Here is a 20,008-nt window from a genome sequence, read left to right on the forward strand (position 1 = left end):
GCAGGTGTGCTCTTCCCTCAGGAATTTACAAGACAGGTCTACTGCTTGTATGACATGTTGAAGATGCTCATCTTTCTAAGATCCTTAAATTTAAGCCATTCTTGTTATTCTACTTTCTTAATTCCAGTTAAAGCAAGCATGCATACAAATAGGGAAGAGGAAAAAGTTTTATGGCCTTTTTTTGCAGTTTTATTTTTCTTTTAAAAAGTTTTTTGGCACTACATAGTTCTGTAAAGAATAGAAGTGACAAATTTTTAAACACATGAAATCCCCTTCTAATTTTATTTTTTTTTAGAACAATATATATAAAGTCTGAAGCAACCAAAGTATGAATACAGCTAATAGAAATAAAGAACTTAATTTTAAAATTCTCTCTCTTTACAGTTTATCAAGATAAAACAAAACACGATTCCCCTTAAAAATAGGGTAATAAAATAGATGAAATTTGTATCACTCCGTTTTGTGATACTAGTAAAAACTATAGTTCATATCTATGTACAAATGATACAGTTTAAAAACAGTCTTAAATAATCTTGTATCTAAACATGTTGCATTAAGATTTTAAATCAGAACCTGAATTTTTTCCTCCCCTCCCCCCACCCACCCACAATCCCATTGAATTTCACTTTTTCTGTTGAATGTAATTCAGATTCAAGTGTGGGTGTCCTTGAGACAGAAGCGGGAAACGCTGGTTACTCTGCATCAGTGGACCAGCTAAAAGAAAATGGATCACAGTTACTTCAGCAAATCCAACATTTAACAGTGCTTGGCTACATTCAGTGTACTAATCTAACCTAGAAATAAAGCCATTTACTAGATTGACACAAATGCTATCTGTATAACTAATCCATTTAATGGGACAATGCAGTATTACGTTAATCCTATCTCCAAAATTCCCTAAGAATTATGAATACATCATTTTGCTGCATTACATCATATATTTAGGAGAAATAACTTGAGGATTTTAGATAAATTTAGGTTTCACTTGGAAACCCTGCTACAGCCAGTAGATTAGATTTTCGAAATGGATTTGCACCAGTATCTCATTTTATACCAGGTGACCCAGCAACATGTAACTGCAAATCCTCCAAGGCAAATTTGGGCATCGTTTCTCTTGTAGTGGAGGTCTTTTTCCTAGAGCCCTTCCCAGTCCTGCCAGATGCTGAACACCTTTACCTTTCACTGGCATCAGAAAGAGCTGAGATAAAGTCACTCCTTCAGAGTACCCTGACTAACTGAACCTGATCTAACTTTGACAGCAGATGGGCTGGACTAGATAACCTCCAGAAGCCCCTTTCGACCTCAAATTATTATATAGATAGAAACTTGCAAGACCATAGAAGTCATTCCACAAAGCAAGGCACAAAAGCCAAATAAAAGTAATTAGGACAAATATTTTTTCATATTTTTAACATGCTCAGGGGCCAATCATCTTAGCCTCTGTTGAGGCAGAGGTGACTCTACAGTGAGATAGCAGCAAAGGAAGAAGAGGCCAGAAGTGCACCACACTGCAAACTGGCTCGGATTTCAGATTTTTGATTTAACCCTTCCCTCCCCCAAGGATTTCCATCCATCCCTCGAGGAAGCCGAAGCGCTGATTTGACTCTAGGATTCATTATGGTTCCAGGGAGCCTAGCAAGTGAAACATGATTCCTTGGCTTTGAAAGCCTTTGAGACAGTACAGAGACATGTTGCATGAGCTGTGGATGCACATACTAGTTCTAGTACCTTGAGGGTAGAAAGGTTTGTTCGGTGGGTAGCTGGCATTTCCCTGCTGCATGTAGTTCTGAGGCATATTGTAAGGCCACGCTCCTCGGAGGAGAGGAAAATGGGTAGGGGTCCCATGGTCCCAAGGGACAGAAGGAGGGTTCATTTTACCAAACTGTCCTTGGAAACCCTGATCTATTTTTCAATTGAAAGGGAAAAGCACATTGCAAGTTGAAATAATTAAACAGTAAGTCACAAATACAATTTACATCTTAAATAACAGTTTGCAGGGGACTTAATGTGATTAGTCTGATGTGCTACTTTTCTTTTAAATATACATCAATAAAAATTACCACCTAAATTACTTCATTATTCGCTATAATAGAATTTATTGGGGAGGAAGACAGAGGATGAATCAGTATTAAAATCAAGACCTACGATTTCGTTATTCCTGTGTCATTCTCATGATGAAAATACAAGGTCTGAACAATGTCACTACTGTCTGATCCCACACAAATAAATATCCACTGACATGAAAGCTGTTATCCTACTGCAAGAAATAATTCTCAGATGTACACTGGAATTTTACTAATACCTATATGCTTAAGAAACTTGCTATCTAGATCATCAGACCAACTTAAAATTGATTTTTAAAAATATTACAATTTATTAAAATTGATTTTTAGAAATATAATTTGTGTACTTATTTCCAAAGTTTGTAAGCTATTCCATTTAAAATTCCAGTATCACTGCAACATTAGGGACGAGAAATCAAGCATCCAAGGAGGCAGGGCACACAACATGAGGTGTAGTTCTGGAGTATGCATGAAAAAAAGTTGTCTGTCTGAAACTTCTAATGATCCTACTTGTGATCAGTTGACTACTGAAAAGAAAATTTAAGTAGCTCCTTCCAAGTCAAGGTTATGTGAGCCAAGACCAAGCTTCCAAAATCTTACTGTTCTTAAATTGTCCCAAGACAAGTAAGAAACCAAACCAAAGAGAGAGGAGACAGCTCATCTCTACTGTGCATCCACCCAGTGACCTCACCTTAGTGGCAGCTAAGCCAAAAAGGAAATAAAACTGATTAAATACAAAGAGGAGAAATACCATGACTGGGAAGTAGTTAAAGGAGTGTGATGAGGTTGGAAAGAGGTGGAAGATGAGGGATAGGAAAAAAAATACTGTGACTGACAGCACAAGAAAACTGAAAAATGGAGAAGAAACTAGAATTTGTGGAGCTTGTCTGAAAGAAGGCAGCTACACCTGGGCAAGGAGACTTGGATTGGAAGGAGCTGCCTGAGAAAAAGTCAAAGCTGGGGTGGATGTGCAGAAGGGGACAGACAAGCCTGGACAGAGAATTAAGATCAGAAATGGAGAGGGAGGGACACAGCATACTGGAGACACAGAAAATACATGGGTAGCAGTTTCTGTATCCTCTAAAATATATTCCCCACAAAGCTTTGAATAGAAAACCATTTATCTCCAGCACCTTAACATGTATTTGAAACTCACTGGTGAATTACTCCTCACCCAACAGTGTTAACTCAGCTGAAAATCTCCTGTTGCTGTTAATCACCTTATTAGTGAGAGAAGGGCTGGGCAGGAGACTCAGAATTTCCTCCTTGTGAAGAACTGCACCACTATGTTGTATGATGGATGTGTTTTCTTTAAACATAGGAAGAGCTACACACTCAGAATAAAATCAGGAGACCATTATCATGATCTACAGATAACAGTTAAAATTTAGGGGCTGCCACAGTTCATGCTGCAGAGAAAACTGAATGAGCTGTAATTATTATATACTGTTTTTTCTCAGCCTCAAACACACTTGGCTTAGCTATGAGGAGAGAGGCTGTTGCCCATTTGTTGCAGGAATATGTATTTTCAGGAATCAATATAGAGATTATGGAAGTTGAATGTGGCAGGATAAACTCTAGGAACAAAGGATGGATAAGATGATGTGATATTGTCCTAAATGCAAGGAGGTAATATTCAACTTGCACAGCTATAATCCTACCAGTCTCTAAGTTCCTGGTTGCAGTCTCGTCATTTATCTAATAAACTATGTAACAACATACTGATCCTAGAGGCCTTTTCCAACCTTAATGTTTCTATGATTCTATGACCCAGCAAACCCATTATTTATCAGCATATTCACAGCAATGTGCTTTAGACTCAAACAACGATTAGGACATTTCTCAGTTGAATGCAGGATTTCTCACTGTTGCACAGCCATAAGGGCAGACAGGACCAATGCTTAAAAGTCACAGTTACAGAACCTGGCTAATTTTTTTTTCCTATGAAAATGTTAAGACACTGAAGGTAAAGGTTTAGTTTCTTAAGCATCATATTTAAAAAAAGTTGCAAGAGTTAGCTGTTTCTGTAACACTTAACACTGGTACACAAAGTGCGAGAGGTTTGATACAACAGAGAAGAGTTACCTGAATTCCCCACAGTGCCATTGTTCACCAGTGAGTTTGGAGTCACAGGATTGTGCCAGTGTCCCTCATGAGAAGTGCTGGGGATTCCCATGGGCCTGGCAGCAGGCTGTGCAAAGATGATACTGGGATCATTCAAGCTTACACTGCTCTGGTTATTTGTGGTGCTGCTGCTGCCAGATCTCATAGAAAATGGAACATTTGTAGAATGAGGAGGGTTACCCGGTGCAGAGTGAATAACAGGCCCATGAATGGGCCAAGAAGTGTTGGGAAGCTGAATTTGGTGATGGTGCATCTGAAGCAGTCCCAGGTTATGCAAGGTGGAATACTGACCTGGGGGAGATTGGGGAAAGTTAAACAAAGGCAGCTGGACCTGATGGGGTGGCTGTGCACCCTGCTGTGGCTGTGGAACATGCTTAGACTGGGATATTGATTGTGGTTGAGTCTGGTTAATGGAGGCTGGCTGAGAGGAGTTCTGGGTAAACTGCTGAGGTTGTGGAGAGTAAGATGATTGATGCGAATCAGACTGGAGAGGGAAAAAAAATATGTATTTCTGATTAGTTCACTACTTATTTAACGGTGGTTTTCTTTAATAAGCATCCACTGTATTAGACTACTCATAAAAAAGGCAAAGCCCTCCCCAGCAACACCCCAAACACTGCACCCAAGTTCCTGCTGGTTTCAGTAAGTGTGCAGTTCCACTGACACTGATTTTCACCAGCAGATAATTTGATTTGTTAATGTGGCACATCCCACCATGAGAAACATCATTCTGAGTAAACATTAGCCCCAAGCTTGTCATTAGACTACTCACACATCTGTTTCTGATTTTTAATTAGTGTCTTCCCCACCCTACTTATTTACTACAACCCAGAATCTCATTAACTAATTACCTTATTTCTAAATAGAGTGGTTCTTATTACTACACACAGTTTAAGTAATTCCAAAGCTCCTACTATTTTTTCCAATTTTTAAAATCTGTTAAAGAAAAATGCAAATTCCAAAAACCCAGTTTCAGCCTTCATAACCTGATGTTAGGCCATGGCTAAAGGCACAGAAATATCAATTATTACAGCCTTGGCAGGACTCCTGCAAAGCTTTTCCTTTATCAGCAAAAGAAACAGGCACGAGGCCATTTCATCTGTTTGGAATTGCAACTAAGAAAGGAAGCACTTCAAGAACTGGAGTGGCTGAGAAAAGAGTTCCCCAATTTATCTGCCAGTATTTAATACCAATATCTGGATTAACTAAATCTGTTTCTAAGCACTGAGACAAGATGCTGATGGCATAAGATAAGTGCCTCCAAAGAGGCAGTCAAATGACAGACAGGTACCTAAACCAGAGAGGATTACCTGAATCTCAGATCTCATTCTCCCCCCAAGATTGAGTCTTCTCTCCATCGACTACAGCACCCAGCCAAGCTCCAAGTGCCTCAGCTGCTGTCAAACACCTCAAGTTAAAGGTCTCTGCAGCTTGTCCCTATCCATGACTGCTCCCCTGTCCATTTAAATTGGCAGTCACTTTTCTCCAATGACCCGAGGTCTGCAGGACTTCCCCATGCCAGAGCATTCCTTCTAGCAGCATGCTCTGTGTCTGTGCCTGGGAAAAAGCCCAGAAGGTGGGATTGCTCCCTGCTGCTATTCCAACTGTCCCTGTGTGAGTGCCTTCTATACCCTTCTATCAAAACAGGAAGAGAAGGTAAAACTGGGATTTGAAAGATGACCACTAGTTTAACAGTTTAAATGCTATAAAAATAAAGCACATGCACAGATTACAGCCTTCCTGAAAACATTAACCCACCACAAGCATGCACTGGACACATCAGCAGCAGGACTGGAAGAGTGTTAAGCTCCAGCCTCTTGATCTGCTTCCTATTCTCTGCCTCTTGCTTCACTAATATTCCCCCTTCCCATTCTCCTCAAACAATTCCTGCACAGCACATATTCATCAAGAAATCCTAGCCAAATGACAACCATGCAACACGAGGAGAGTCAATGACATTCAGGGGACACAAGAATGTGCACAAGCAGTAGATCCAGTGCACATGTGTCTGCCTGTATGTGCACCCACATATCCAGCTTCAATTTCCCAAGAAGAAATACAAGGCTCCAAAAAAATTCTCCTGTGACGTGTTCAGCCCTTCACTTAAATTAGGGTTGTATCAATCCCTCCTTAACAGCATATTATTATGGTAAAAATAATGTCATAAGGTGTCTGTTACTGGAGCAAACATTCCAATAAATGCTTGCTGATCAATTAGAGCATTTGAGATCAGCAGCCCTGATTTACTGTTTGCTTATTTGCCTGCTTCATTAGCAGGCATATGTTTTCTGAGACTAAAAGCTTAAAACACCTGAATTTCTGCTGTATTCTGTACTCCAAAAATATTAATGCCAGCAGCTGTAGTTGCTCAAATACCCTCTGCTAGCCATCTACACTTAGAAGTAGGTTAAACATATTTTATGTAGTTCTACAGAGACTTGAACAAATTCTAAGATGAAACTACAAAAAATTTCCCCTTTGTTCTGCATGTGGTTCTAGTGTGCTCTGGCAGACTTTTGATTGAAGTCTGATGCATCTGAGTTCCCTGTCTGCCCATGACAGTCCTTTTAAGACAGCCCTCTTAACTATGGAGTCATGGGTTGTCACTACCCTCAGTCTCCAGCATGTCAACAATGAGCTATGCTTTACCTCCCTCAGTAGCTCTAGAACACTGTCAGAATAACTAAACACAAGACTTGGAAAGGCTTCCTATCTTAAATCTGTCCTTTGAGAATCGCAAGGTATCTCACATGAATTTTGACTATGAAGTTTCCACATTGAAAAGCCATAAATGCTCTCCAAGAGACACTGCTACAAATCAAAGTTTCACGAAGTGGCAGAGTGCAATGTTGTCATTATAAAGGCCAGAATCTGAGGAAATACACACCAAGCTGTTCCCAGCATGGCTGGTTTGCTCCAGCTCACTCCAGCCCCCAGCTCATTGAACTTACACATTCCGAGGACTGTCTCGTGCGCAGGGGCCGCTCCACCTGCTGCTGGCTCACGGCCACCAGCTGGGAATTCACCATGCTCCGGACCAGCTGGGTGCCTGAGCAGGGAACAAAAGTGTCAGTACAAACCACAGGTTACAGGTGACACAGAATGAACAGAACTGGGAGGCAGCAATAACTCATGTGGCAGAGTAAATAAATCACTTGAACCTCTCCTTTAAGCAAAAATCTGTCCCTCTACTGGCAACAGACAACACTAACAGGTACAGCAGCTAAACACAAAATCTATTTCTGAGTACAATAAATTCTAGCATGAACAAGGCTCACTTTGCTATCAGGTGGGTTTCCACACTACTGTTGTAAGCAGTGGCATTTTAAATAGCAACAGCAGAAACTTTCAGGCAAAGAAAGTAAAGGAAAAAAAGAGAAAAGGATAACAGAACACAGAAAAGATGCAAGGTTCCCTCTGAAGTTCATTTATGAATGCTTTTTCTACTTTCTCAAGTAGCACAGGCACTTAAGGGCCTAAGTTGAATGGGTTTGCAATTAGCCAATCTCTAAGTACTATCAGGAATTGGAAAGCTGGATCTAGCCTCCTAATTCACCTGTACCCTTTTTTGGTGATTTTTGGTGAAAATACATTTACTTACCTCTCACAGACGGTGGAGGGTTAGCTAACATTTGAGAAACATTTGGAAGAGGAAATGCATTCAATTATTATTATTATTATTACTACTTCTAAATGCACCTAGTGTGAGTGGCAGACAGGTAATGCCATACCCTGAAGTCCACTATACTTATTGCTGAGTACAGTTTTACCACCCATGCAAAGTAATGTCTCCTGTACTTCAGGAGACATTACTCCCCTTGAAGAAAAGCAACTCTTAGACTAAAACCAATGACTGAAAATATTAGTTGCAAGATTTTTTTTAGGTTAATTACCAGGTCTGTACAAAAATGTAGAGAAAACGGATCTCAGAACTTTCAAATTAGACTAACAACATAAACTAACTTACCTGGCACGCTGTTATTTCTCTGACGGGTCTGTTTGAATTCAGGACAATCTCTCCTAACATGACCCACATCCCCACAGATGAAACACCTTTTCTCTCTTGTTTCTCTGTCATCTTCTTTCACTTCTTTTTCATCATCTTTCTCGTTCTCCTTTTTCTTCAACCTGAAAAATAATTTCTATTAGCAATATCACCAAACCACACACACAGACCCAAATCCCTGTGGAGTTGTTACATTGGTATGTTCAAAGGAAATGGTTACACAACCAACAGCTGTACCAGAACACAAATATCTCAGGAATTCCAGAAAATTCTGGATTCTGGGCTGGTTAACAACCTGTTTGCATAACTTAATGAACTTAGAAGCTCCTCAGACTTGTCCCAAAGCTTTCTGACTGTATTAGTACAGAACTATGCCTGCAGTTAAGCAGGCTTAGCCCGCCAGGTAGCTTGGGAGTAGTTCTATGCAGCAATGCCACTGAGTCAGAATATACCCAAAACAAGTGACCTTGTAGATACAACCTCCCCCTGACTGGAGAGGACATATTGCTCTACAAGAGTGTCTGGAGTCTAGACAGGATGTGAAAGAAAGGACCAAGGCTCTTCAAATACTCTGTACTAATACAACAGGAGAAGAACTAGGGATCAGGAACCAAGAAGGTAAAGGTCTTTTTCCCAAGGTAACTGTAGGATTGTTACATATTAATATTATTTTGTGAGCTGTATATACAATTTGACAGAGATTCTGTGTAACTGTGCTATAATAGCAGTTTGTGTGAAGAACAGATCACAACTTCTTTTCCTGAGGCAGATGTAGGGAAAAAAGTGATGCAATTCAATGTGCTAGTGCTTGTTCAGAGAGCAGCTGAAAGAAATAGTCCACCTGTGACCTCAGAGTTCCAGTCCACGTTCATGTACCTTGAACTCTGATGACTGAACAAAAGGCTGGAAAATAAGGACTTTGTAGTGGGAAGAGACCAAGAATCCTTTAAAGAATTACAGAGCACACAACTGACAATAAGGAGCACATGAAAAAAGCCCAGACTGTAATCTGCATTCTAAGGGCTTCAATAGGTTTTAGGAGGAGTCAGACAACCTACACTGAATGGGTCATTAAAAATGCAAAGCTGTAAAAATGAGAGGAGGGCACATTCTCTGTCAATTCCTGCTAAACTCTCTCTGGAGATACCAAACCTTCAGGTACTAGGGACCTGCTTTTTGGAGGAGTTCTGGATCCAAAATGAATGAATGAGATTAATGTACAAGTGGGAGATCACCAAGTGACCTGGCACCGATATGATGTTACAGAAACGTACCTTAACTCTGTACATTTTAACTATTTCTGGAGTTGAATAAATGAACTTTTACCTGTCTTGCAGATGTATGTTATCAGATCTACAGAACAATTCAAATTCAACACTGTCTTCTGAACATGATCACAACAAGAAGTCCATTTTAATACATGACAAACTGTGCAGCCAGGTAATATGGCCTCCATCTGAATGTTTACACTATGAAAAGATAATTTAGTGATCTAAATTTTAAGTTAAGCTTGACTACATATAACATATTAGACTTGATTTACTCTGTGTGTGCTTGCATAAGCACTCTAAGATTTAAAGAGATGATCAGAAACTGTCTTAAGAAAGGATGGGAAATTGAAGATCAGATATGAAGCGTTGATTTTCTCTTCAATCAACGATTTTTTTCACTTCCATTATATCTTCAAATATCCAAATCTTTTCCTGATTGAATCTCAAAGATTTTATGATAGCTTTCTATATTACTCACCTCCTCCTCTTTGGACAGTCTTTCATATAGTGACCAATTTTCCACAGACAACGACAACATCTGTCATTGGGTGCCAATTCCCCATCTGTCAGCACTTTTGAGTCAAAAAAGTATTCCTATAAAAACACATCAGACAGACAAATATATAAACCATTCACTTACAGACTGGGAAATGGAAGCATAATGGACAGCTTTCATCTCCTATTGTTCCTTAAATGTTACTACTTCTTGGATTATACCTGGTCCTTTTCTTCCCCTAGATAATGGCAGCTCTTGCAGAGATATGGCGCAGCCTGGGCTAAAAACGGGCGTTTTGTCTCAGGGCCAGAGGCTGAATTTGTGCAACAGCTCGTCCAGGCTCCAGCTTGCTGCTTACCTTCCACCTCCCCAAAGGCTCCTCAGAGGGCAAGTTTGATCTATTTTGGTGTCTGAGTCACTGCTTGAATTCTTTTCAAAGCAGCCAATGTCCCTTCCAAATGACATGATTTATACCCCTGGACAGAACAAAGCTCAGGTGGGGAACAGATGGAGCATCTGCAGACTGACCTGTATCCCTCCCCTCCCCTGGAATTTGCTCAGGACAGCTGCAGTTCTGATGTGTGTCAGCACAAAGGCCACAGTTTACAGCCTCTGAGCAACATAAATATTGTGAAAGTACTGTCTTACTTGAAAGACTGAAAAAGAGGTACAACTCAGAAAAAAAAACACAGATAAAGCAAGCAAATGGAAAAGAGAAGACAGGGAAGGATGATGGGAAATAAAAGCTTTCAGAAGATTTTTAGAATTTATTACAATCATAAGCCTGGTTAAGAGTCACTGGGAGAAAATCCCCTAAACTGTTTTAGAAAACACCTTTCTAAGTTGATGTTAAAAGCACTAATTCCAGCTGATTTATTTGCTCATACTGAAAAAAAAATACAGTTGCCTACCACAACCTCTATGACTGGACCCTGGAGCACAGAGGAGCACTTTCTCCAATATATGTTCATGAACACCAACTAACTGTGCAATTTTGAAGATCAACTGTTAATAAAATGGTCAATTATCATCCTTTCCTTCCTTAAGCAGCAACTCTACTATCCCCACTGGAAAAATAACCAGGTGTAACATCTCTTGAATATGCCTGCTTAGCTACACGAACAGCTAGTAAAGTTCCTAAAGCTGTTCTGGGTTTTATAGCCAAATTGCAGTTTTCTGCAATACTTAACATCACACAAGAAGTTTTATTAAAAATAAAAACCAAATTAAGTTTACTGTCCCCAAAAATACCTATCACCCCATCCAACTACTCCTGCGAATTTTATATTGCAGGAGCCAATACTAAGCTGTACATTTTATGCAGTATAATTCCATATATTGTGATACCAAATTGCTAATACATACAACAGATTTGCCTTGGGTGCAATCATTCAGTGGACAAAGGGAAGTAAAATGAAAACTAAAGTTTTTAAAAACTCTGAAAACTTACAGCTTCTCTTCCAACAGCTGGGTAGAATGGGGTGCCAAATATTTTCTGCCATTGATAATGCCTTCATATGAAATTGGTCACTATCAAAGAAAGACAAAGTTATTAGAAAACAAGAGAAAAGGCACAACTCAGAGAAGATTAATCATTAGCAGACATTAATGGCTTACTTTTTCTAGAGACTCCAGCACCGAGATTATGATTCAAGTCAAAAGGATCTGTGCAAAGAAGGGAGAAAACCAAATCCGTGTTGGAAAATACATGCTGCAACAGATTTGTTTTTATTTGAATGCAGGGAATTCCATTCTGAATTCACAGAGTAGACTATAGCAAAGCAGTGCTGAGTGGTTTGAAACATAATACAGTAAGAAGAGTGATTTACTGACATTTAGTAAAAGTTATGAGTCTAATCTTATTTTGGGAGCTGTAGGACTTTTTTTAAAACACTGCTGGTAGTCTCCTCACACAAAGATCCTGTGCAAAGAGAACAGTCACCAGCACCAGAGTACATTACTCCCTCATTAATGGCAAGGCAACCCAGCAGAGCAGCACCTTCGATGGCAATGCATTTGGACGTCCACTGCTTCTCAAACGTCGTCAGCAGCTTCTTCTGCCGGATGCTGATCACGTACTCCTTGAAGTCAAATTCCTCAGTGTAGAATCTCAGCAAGCCCAGCCAGAGCTCTCCAAGGGATTCAGTGTTCTTCCCAAGGGAAGGCAGACGCTTCTTCTGCAATTTGAGACACCTTATGCAGCTACAGTTACTGAAGTACTTCTTCTCCTGCAATGTCTCTCTAATTACGAGTTCGTCTACCATGAATGGTCTGGTTTCATTATTTAAAGTAAGGTTAAATCACTACAGTTAAGACTAATTCTGGACTGTTTTTGAGAATAAAAGTATTTTTCCTGCTTTATGTTATTTAGAAATGACTTAAACCAAGATAAAGCAGACACCCATTTCAGTAAAACGGGACTCATTTGGGAAGTTCTAATTACAGATATGGAAGTTTAATACTCATATATTACACTGCTAGAAATTTATTACTTTCCCATAAAAACAAGGTTTAAGTTTTAGTGACTCTTCTGGAATTAGAATATTACCAATTCTTCCATGTCATCAAAGAAAAAAGCATTCCATCCATCCACCATTCTCTGTGGAATCTGTTTGCCATCAAATATCTGCCAAAATAGAGAGGGCACAATCACTACTCTTAAGTCCAAGTCACCATAAAACACTAAGTTTTGCTGTTAAAAATAATACAAAAATATAAATATTTTAACCATTACTTCTTATACAGACAGAATTTCCCATTGGTAAAAAGTTTGAAAGTCTTTTTGCATTATTGCTGTACCTCTCTCAAATTATTTGGATACTTAATTTTTACTTGTTCCTTGCAACTAAGAAAATATGACTGAATTACCTTGTCAAGATTCCAACATCCCTCTTGCCCACAGAGTCTCTAAGGAGACTTTATATGATTTCTATTACATTTTGACTTTAGCACAGCCAAGGGGAAATTCCACTGTTATTTAAATGCACTCTCAGGGTAGCAATAAAATAACAACTCCCAACCACTACTAAAGAATCAGCAAGAAAGTCTATGAGTCTCAGCTGCAACACTTAAGCCAATTTTCCTCTTGCACAGAAAGTAAAAAAGTCAGAAAGGGATCATTTTCAGACGTGCTTGGGAGTTCCAGAATGTCTCCAGAAGAGGCAGAGAGCTGTCTAATTTTAATTTCCCCACCCATACAATGGAGGTACAGAACATTATTTTCTTTATAAAGTTTCCTGGCACACGTGAAATATTACCTCTAAAGTTGTACCAAAGGGTCAATTATCTTTTTTTTTACCCCTTACCAAATAATAAAATAAACTTTTTCTCTTACAGATAAAGTGTTAAGCAATAAATAATGCTTCTGACAATAATTGGTTGAAGAGCTGGACTCACATTTCAAGAGCATCTGGTGCAGTCTCACAATTACAATTCCCTTCTCTCCTTACCACCTGCCAATTTTTTTCTATCCTGTTCAGCATATAAATATCATCATAAGACTAAAATCCCAGAGTAAATGTAACAGCAGAACTTAGGCCCAACAGATCTCCAAATTTGATCTAATTTTCTCAGTAAGTTTTACCAACTAAAACCAAGTGGGAGTTAAGAAGCTGCTAATTTGAAGGGCCCCATATTTCCTTCAACCCCCCTGATCCTAAAAGCCCAGACTTCTCCTATTTGGCTTGAAGAAAAGGTGCATCTATTTTCACAGCTTCATACTCTGCAAACCTACCTCCTGAAGAACTGGAATAACTGGTGGGTTCCTCTGCTGTAGGAAGTACAAAACCATAAGGATGTAGGCATAGGAGGACAGACTCCCACGGGATGCGTCACCATATCGCAGCGCTGCGAAAACACATTGCAAACAAACACTGAATTCACATTTTATATTCCAGATAACAACTGTGTCAGAGAGCAAACAGAAACCCCACCAGTAACAGCAAATACATTCACCTCATAACTAAAAATTGGTTTATGAAGCCTGAAAAATAAATGCTCTCTAGAGTCAACTGCCATCTGGCAAATCCACAGCATAACTGACTAACATAACAACAGAAAAGCTTCTCTTAGCCAAAATAATTTTTTTTTTTAATTATAATGTGCCAAATTGAAAAAAAAACAAATCAAAACCCCCAAAACAGAAATCCCAGGTTTCGACACTGTAAAATTTAATTTTGCTAAACTCATGTTACTCAAGCTGTTTTTATGATTCCTTACTTTGGTTCCCCTTTCCCTTTTTTAAAAAAATAATCAATTAATAGGCAAGTATTTTTCATGTTGTGCTGGCAACTTAGGCAATAGGTGGCATTTTGCAAGCATATAAACACATCCCAAATGAACCACAGTCCAGCCTGCACAACACTGTGGAACAAACAGTCCTGCCCATGGCAGGGGTTGAAACTAAAGGAGCTTTAAGGTCCCTTCCAACCCAAACCACTCTATGACCCTCTGATCATGGAATTACCTTACTATGCTTGAGGATCTTATTACAGTATAACCTTTCCACAGCACCTGCATCTAAGATATCCTTTGTTTCATGCCTGTGTCATAACAAACAACACATTTTTAACCTCCTAGGTCTGGAAAAAACAGGGATTCACAAATTACTTTAACATTAGCAGCAGCAGTGACAGCTGTTCCCGGTTTTTCTGCCAATGCAAGCAGAGGAGGAAGCATTTTGCACATACATTCAGGAGTGTAAATCCCACAACTTGGAAATTTGATTTTCACAGTAAAATTTTTAGAATGTACATAACAGTATGCAAGGTTACCAAAAAAAGGTAAGACTCATTATTATCAACACAAGGCATTTTTAATCTGGACACAGAAGAGACATGGCAATATTGTGCACTACTGTGACCACACCAAGACAACAATCACTCCTTGTCTTGGTGACAGAACAATGAACATGTTCATTGCATTCTGGCACAAAGTTATTCTATTCATCTTGAAGTATTTTATTACATGAACTTCTAGTAGCATGATGCACTCTCCATAAGCCATTTTAGATTTGCCCCAGTTCACTAAGCTTTCTTTGGATGTATCTGGGGAGTGTATTTAATAGTGCAGCTTGAATAAAAAGCAACACCAAGTTTCAATTAGAACATCATAACAAAAGATGCAGCAGATTTGGTATTTGGTATTTCCAAAATCTTAAAGTCAGGTGTATGTCCTAGGCATATCTAGTAGAGATTCAGGCATTCATCCATCACCCCTCACCTATCTACTCTTGACTTTTTACATCAAGTAAAACAAGGCAAGTACACCAGAAGAAAGCTGCAGTAATCCCTGGGTTTGTCCCAGATATGGACACAGCATTCTACTGTCTCCTTTCAGTTGGTATTAGTAAAAGGCAAACTCAGTAGCAGAAAAACCTGTGTTACACAAATAAGTACTTTCTTTTTCTATTACCTTTGCAAAAACTTTCATTGTGTAGCCCAGATATTGCACTCTAGGGTCAATAGCTGCATATGTAGCCAGCATCCTTGTGTTATGCTGTGCCTAGAAGAAGGAAAAGTAAAATCAAACAGGGAGGAATGTGAGCCATTACAGAAGAAATTGTGCAAATTTGCTGTGCTGGGTGAAAGCTGGAATGAGTTGTACTATTCCTGCTGGCGGACAGGCCATAGGGGATGTGGCACTAACAGCTTTCAGAAGCATCCACAGAAGAAGGCTTTCTGTGCCATGACCTGCTCTGCCATCAGGTCATACTTGGTTGGGCTGAGGGTGTGGGCCACTGAATTGAAATAATGCAGGGAAAAAACCCAAACACACAAAAGCATTTTCATTCTGATTTCAAAATTATTCCCTCGAATGATTGTTTGAGGGAGGTAGAAAGAATGAAAAAGCTTTCTTTGAACACAAAAGCCAAGCAGATGCTCACCAGTGTATTGTATAAACTGATATCTCCTTCTAAGCCACTCCGTCTGTGTTCAAACTTTACTATAGGCACTTTGGCTGTTGTTATAGGCAAGATGTTCCTCAGACCTGGGGAAGCAACACTTTAGTACATAAAACATTTCCATTAACTACATTTATAGCAAATCTAACTACAAAACAAGTAATATTTTAAAGCACCTACCTGGAGCTTCTTAAGAACTTTTGCCAAACCTTCTATTATTTCTTTACAGTTTAATTTCTAGGAAAAAGAAATATCACAGCTTCAGATATTAAAACATGGATCCTATTCCAACAAGCACATTTACTGTCACATATATTTCACAGAGGAGAAGTCTATGTACTGGCAATAAGCAAGCACATGGATTTAAGTAAACTGGTGACTCTGTGCTCTATGTGGAGATCTTCAGTACAGTAGCTGTGTGTCTATAGGACATTAAAGTAAAATAGGCTATATTTTGCTTCAATTGTGCAGAGTGCAACAAGCTAATGTGCTATTAGCAAACCCTACCTTTTCTGTGGACAGAAATCTAAACTGAATTAAAAAATCTTAAAGAATTCTTGAATTTAAAATAGCAGAGTTCATCAATTTTCAAAACTCTTACCTCTGCATTTTCATGGCCTTCCAGTGTCATGCAGATATCGAGATCACTGTCCCGAAATCCAAATCCGTTCTTTGAGGAGCCAAATAAGCAAAGCCTGGCTTTGTCTAATCAAAAGTATACACAAAGAAAGGTAAATTCTATTACAGCTTAATGGTTAAGTGCTTACTATGCAATATTTCTTAACTGCAATGTGCAGGTGCCCCTAAAAATGAGCATTAAGAGAGAGCTTCCAATGTCACTTCAAAGACCTCAGCTTTGATAAAGGAGGAAGCATAATACTTTAAAAATTATTTACAGAAAGTAAGGCAGGATAAAGCCCATGTAATTTTTTATGACTGAGTTACTGAGTGTATTAGAGTTACTATAATCCTTAAATGACACCTCTAAATGTGGTGCAATGTACGTGACAGAACTTTGCTGTTTTAAATAAATCAAAATAATGTGCAAACCCAGTCACCAGAACAGCTTCATTCCATAGATAAGACAGAGCTACTCTTAAGGCAGCCCAAGAAAAATTTCCAGTTCCACTCATACTCTTTCTAGGTTGTATATTTTTTCTGTGCCAAGGTAAATTTGGTCAACCAGTAAGTTTTTGTAATCATAACATACTCTTAAAGAAGATACAAGCAGTAAGATTACTATACTTTATGGAACATTCTTTCCCAATTTCTTTGTTTACAACACAGTATTACAGTGTCTTTTCAGTCTTGTAAAGGAAAGGAAAATTATGTAGTTAAGAGGAATTCCTTCCTAACTGCAAAGAATACATTTTTCTGTTCAACGGAAATCAATGCTAGGAAAATATATCTAACACCTATTCAAAGCTTTTTTCCTAACCTTTAATAGAATTGGAAACCTTAAGTCTTTCAAGGTTTTGTACGAGGTCTCAATCCTCAGCTGCTGCCAATAAGTGGAGGCACAGCCGATGGAAGTGGAATTCACAATTCCTTGATGACAGACCAAATACACAGAATGGATGGCCTTCCCTGGACTGGAATTCAGGACACATGGGTTAGGTACCTGGCTCTAGCACTGTTTTACACCACCTACAAAAAAATCACTTTGCCTCTCTGTGCTTTGACTGCCATCACTGTAGCGAGACACCTTTGCCTGTTTCATAAAAGGGATGTGAAGATAAACTCATTAAGAGTTCTAAGACACTTAAACACTGGTGACTAAGTAACAACAGCCCTTGGCCCACGACCAAAGCTAGCACTAAACCCAACCAAACTTTCTTTTTGTCCTGACTGCAACAGTCCTGTGTCTGTATTACTACTCTGGCAGCTCTTCCTCCACTCTGGGGACATTTCCACAGAACAGCATGAAGGGATGTCCAGTGTCAAGTCTGCAAGATAGCTTTCCACACAGAAGGAAAAGAGACACCACTGCTTAAAGCAAGGAAAATAAAATGATACAATCATATCTTCATGCTCTGGACAGCATGACTGAAGAAAGCATTACCAAGATCACTACCTACTGTTACATACCATTGTACTCTTTTCGAATGAATCTTTCCAAACTTGCCAGTATTTGTTCTCTGTTCTGTTGCTCAGATAAAGGAGGGGATAATTCATCTAAGTAAAAATAAGTTAAAACACAGTCAGATGTGAAACTCAGCTACCTCTAAAGTCTCTTTCAGCTAATTAAAAGATTATGATTTTTTTTTGTTATGTTTACTTTGTTTAAATATGTGTTTTTCTTTTTATATCATTCAAGTCTTCAGGGTTTTATTTCAAGACATCTGATTTTACTGCAGTCATTCAAACAGAGTGGCCTGGTGGGCATCTGGTATCCAGCCAAGGTTAACCACCACAGCACCCAAAAGGGCCTTTTCCCAAAAGACACCACAGAATTTGAACGAGCACAAAAACCAATAACTTTCACAGACACTGTGAAAAATCCCACATAACATTAGTTTTTCAAATCTGTTACAAGGTATCACAGCCAGGAATTATATGAAAATTAAAATACTGATCAATTCGCAGACTAGGGCACCTGGAAGAGCTTCTCCCTACTGAATTACAAATAATTGTAAATAAGTAATTTAGTCATACAGTTTTTAACTTTTCCAGGTTACAGATCACAGCATACAGTGGAGTACAAACACTTTCTGAACTTACCAAAACATCTTTTACACACTATATCAAGTATTTCCCGAAATCTGTCTGTCATTGGTGGTAGTGGTTTTAGATCAATTTTCTTGAAATCCTCTGGGCAGTCATTTTTGGAATGTCCATCCCGTTTGCAGATGCTGCATACTATAGTTGGTGGCTTTTGGGGAAAAAAGCACACAAATGCAATTTTTTACTTCTAAGATAGTTCAGGAGACCTAACAATTTCAAGCAACCAAGAACATTTAACATATGAACAACAGAGCCTCTGGAAAGAATAGAATACCTCTCAGTAGGCTGCATTAAGATCTCACAGTACCCAAAAGCACCTGGAAATTCTACAAGTAAGTAGGAGAGAAAAGGGGAAAATAACCCACAAAACAATCAAAAAATAAAACCCAGGATCTGTGTGTGTGTAAACCAAAAAGCTTTGCATAAGATGGGGGCAACAGACCATCTGGTCCAAATGGGGCACAGGTTGGTGTTCTGCAGTCCTGAATAACAGGTTCTCTACAAGGGCCATTTCCAACACAGACTGAAACAACCCTCCCACCATCCACCCGCCCACAGTCTGAGCCATTTAAAAGTCACAGCCCCCTGCCCCACGGCCAGCACTGCTTACCTTTCCTGAAGTAAAAATAAACTTATCGAACACATAATGCATTTCTTCTGTGGAGAGGCTGCCTTCATCTTTGAGATCCTGGGCTTCCCCCCCTGCTGTGCAGAGGGGCGAGGTAGCTGGTGTGCCAGTGCACTTTGCCTGCGGAGACGCCTCCGGGCCCGAGCTCTGCCTGCTCTCGGCGTCAGAGAAGTCATTGCTCGAGTTGGTGTCCTCAGGCTGATGTTCACTGCAGTTACAGTGGGGGCTGAGCTCACCTTCAGTTACACAAACTGAGATTTCTAAATCATCCCTCTCTTCTGGTGATTTTTGCTTTAATTCACAGCATTCGTTAGAAATAAGGGATAAAGCTTCTTCTTTGTCTTCATCGTAACTAGAGTCCAATGTTGGAAGGAGCAAAGAGTCCATGTCCTTGGAAGTACAACTTTTGGCTACAGCTTCTACCACTTGATTACATTCAACTTCATTCTCTGGTATGTTACATCCACTTCCTATATTTTGTTTATCTACAACATTTTCCTCTTGTGGAAGGCAACAGTTTGCTACAGGCTCTTCAGATCTTGTGGATTTCTTATTATTAATTTTCCCTTTTTCTTTTTTCTTGGTATCTGGCTTGGATTTAATCCCATCTTTACCTTGTGGACACGCAAAATATTTATATGCTGTCCTAAATCTCTCCAGGATGTACTCAAATACCATCTGGCTATTTAGACTTCGTGCAACATTCCTCTTAAGTGCAAAAGGATCTAGGAAGAAAAGAAAAAAAAATTTTCATTAGTAATCTTTAACTTTTACATTTCACAAAGTAGCTGAAA

At 39.2% G+C, this 20,008-nt stretch overlaps 1 protein-coding gene across 1 annotated transcript in view; it reads right to left on the minus strand.

The window, feature by feature from the left end:
- Nucleotides 1-284: 284 nt before the first annotated feature.
- The window catches only part of TUT4 (terminal uridylyl transferase 4), a 43,822-nt gene continuing 24,098 nt past the window's right edge, over nucleotides 285-20,008 (minus strand). Inside the window, 19 exon segments of the mRNA XM_032695933.1 lie at nucleotides 285-714; nucleotides 1,729-1,902; nucleotides 4,149-4,671; nucleotides 7,139-7,236; nucleotides 8,155-8,315; nucleotides 9,943-10,058; nucleotides 11,411-11,490; nucleotides 11,578-11,625; nucleotides 11,960-12,137; nucleotides 12,509-12,586; nucleotides 13,694-13,797; nucleotides 13,800-13,806; nucleotides 15,373-15,462; nucleotides 15,845-15,948; nucleotides 16,039-16,099; nucleotides 16,464-16,567; nucleotides 17,951-18,037; nucleotides 18,584-18,734; nucleotides 19,197-19,939. Coding sequence (XP_032551824.1) covers nucleotides 623-714; nucleotides 1,729-1,902; nucleotides 4,149-4,671; nucleotides 7,139-7,236; nucleotides 8,155-8,315; nucleotides 9,943-10,058; nucleotides 11,411-11,490; nucleotides 11,578-11,625; nucleotides 11,960-12,137; nucleotides 12,509-12,586; nucleotides 13,694-13,797; nucleotides 13,800-13,806; nucleotides 15,373-15,462; nucleotides 15,845-15,948; nucleotides 16,039-16,099; nucleotides 16,464-16,567; nucleotides 17,951-18,037; nucleotides 18,584-18,734; nucleotides 19,197-19,939 — 2,999 coding nt within the window. The 3' untranslated portion in view covers nucleotides 285-622.

The sequence above is a fragment of the Chiroxiphia lanceolata genome, chromosome 9 (assembly GCF_009829145.1).
Source record: "Chiroxiphia lanceolata isolate bChiLan1 chromosome 9, bChiLan1.pri, whole genome shotgun sequence".
NCBI lineage: Eukaryota > Metazoa > Chordata > Aves > Passeriformes > Pipridae > Chiroxiphia > Chiroxiphia lanceolata.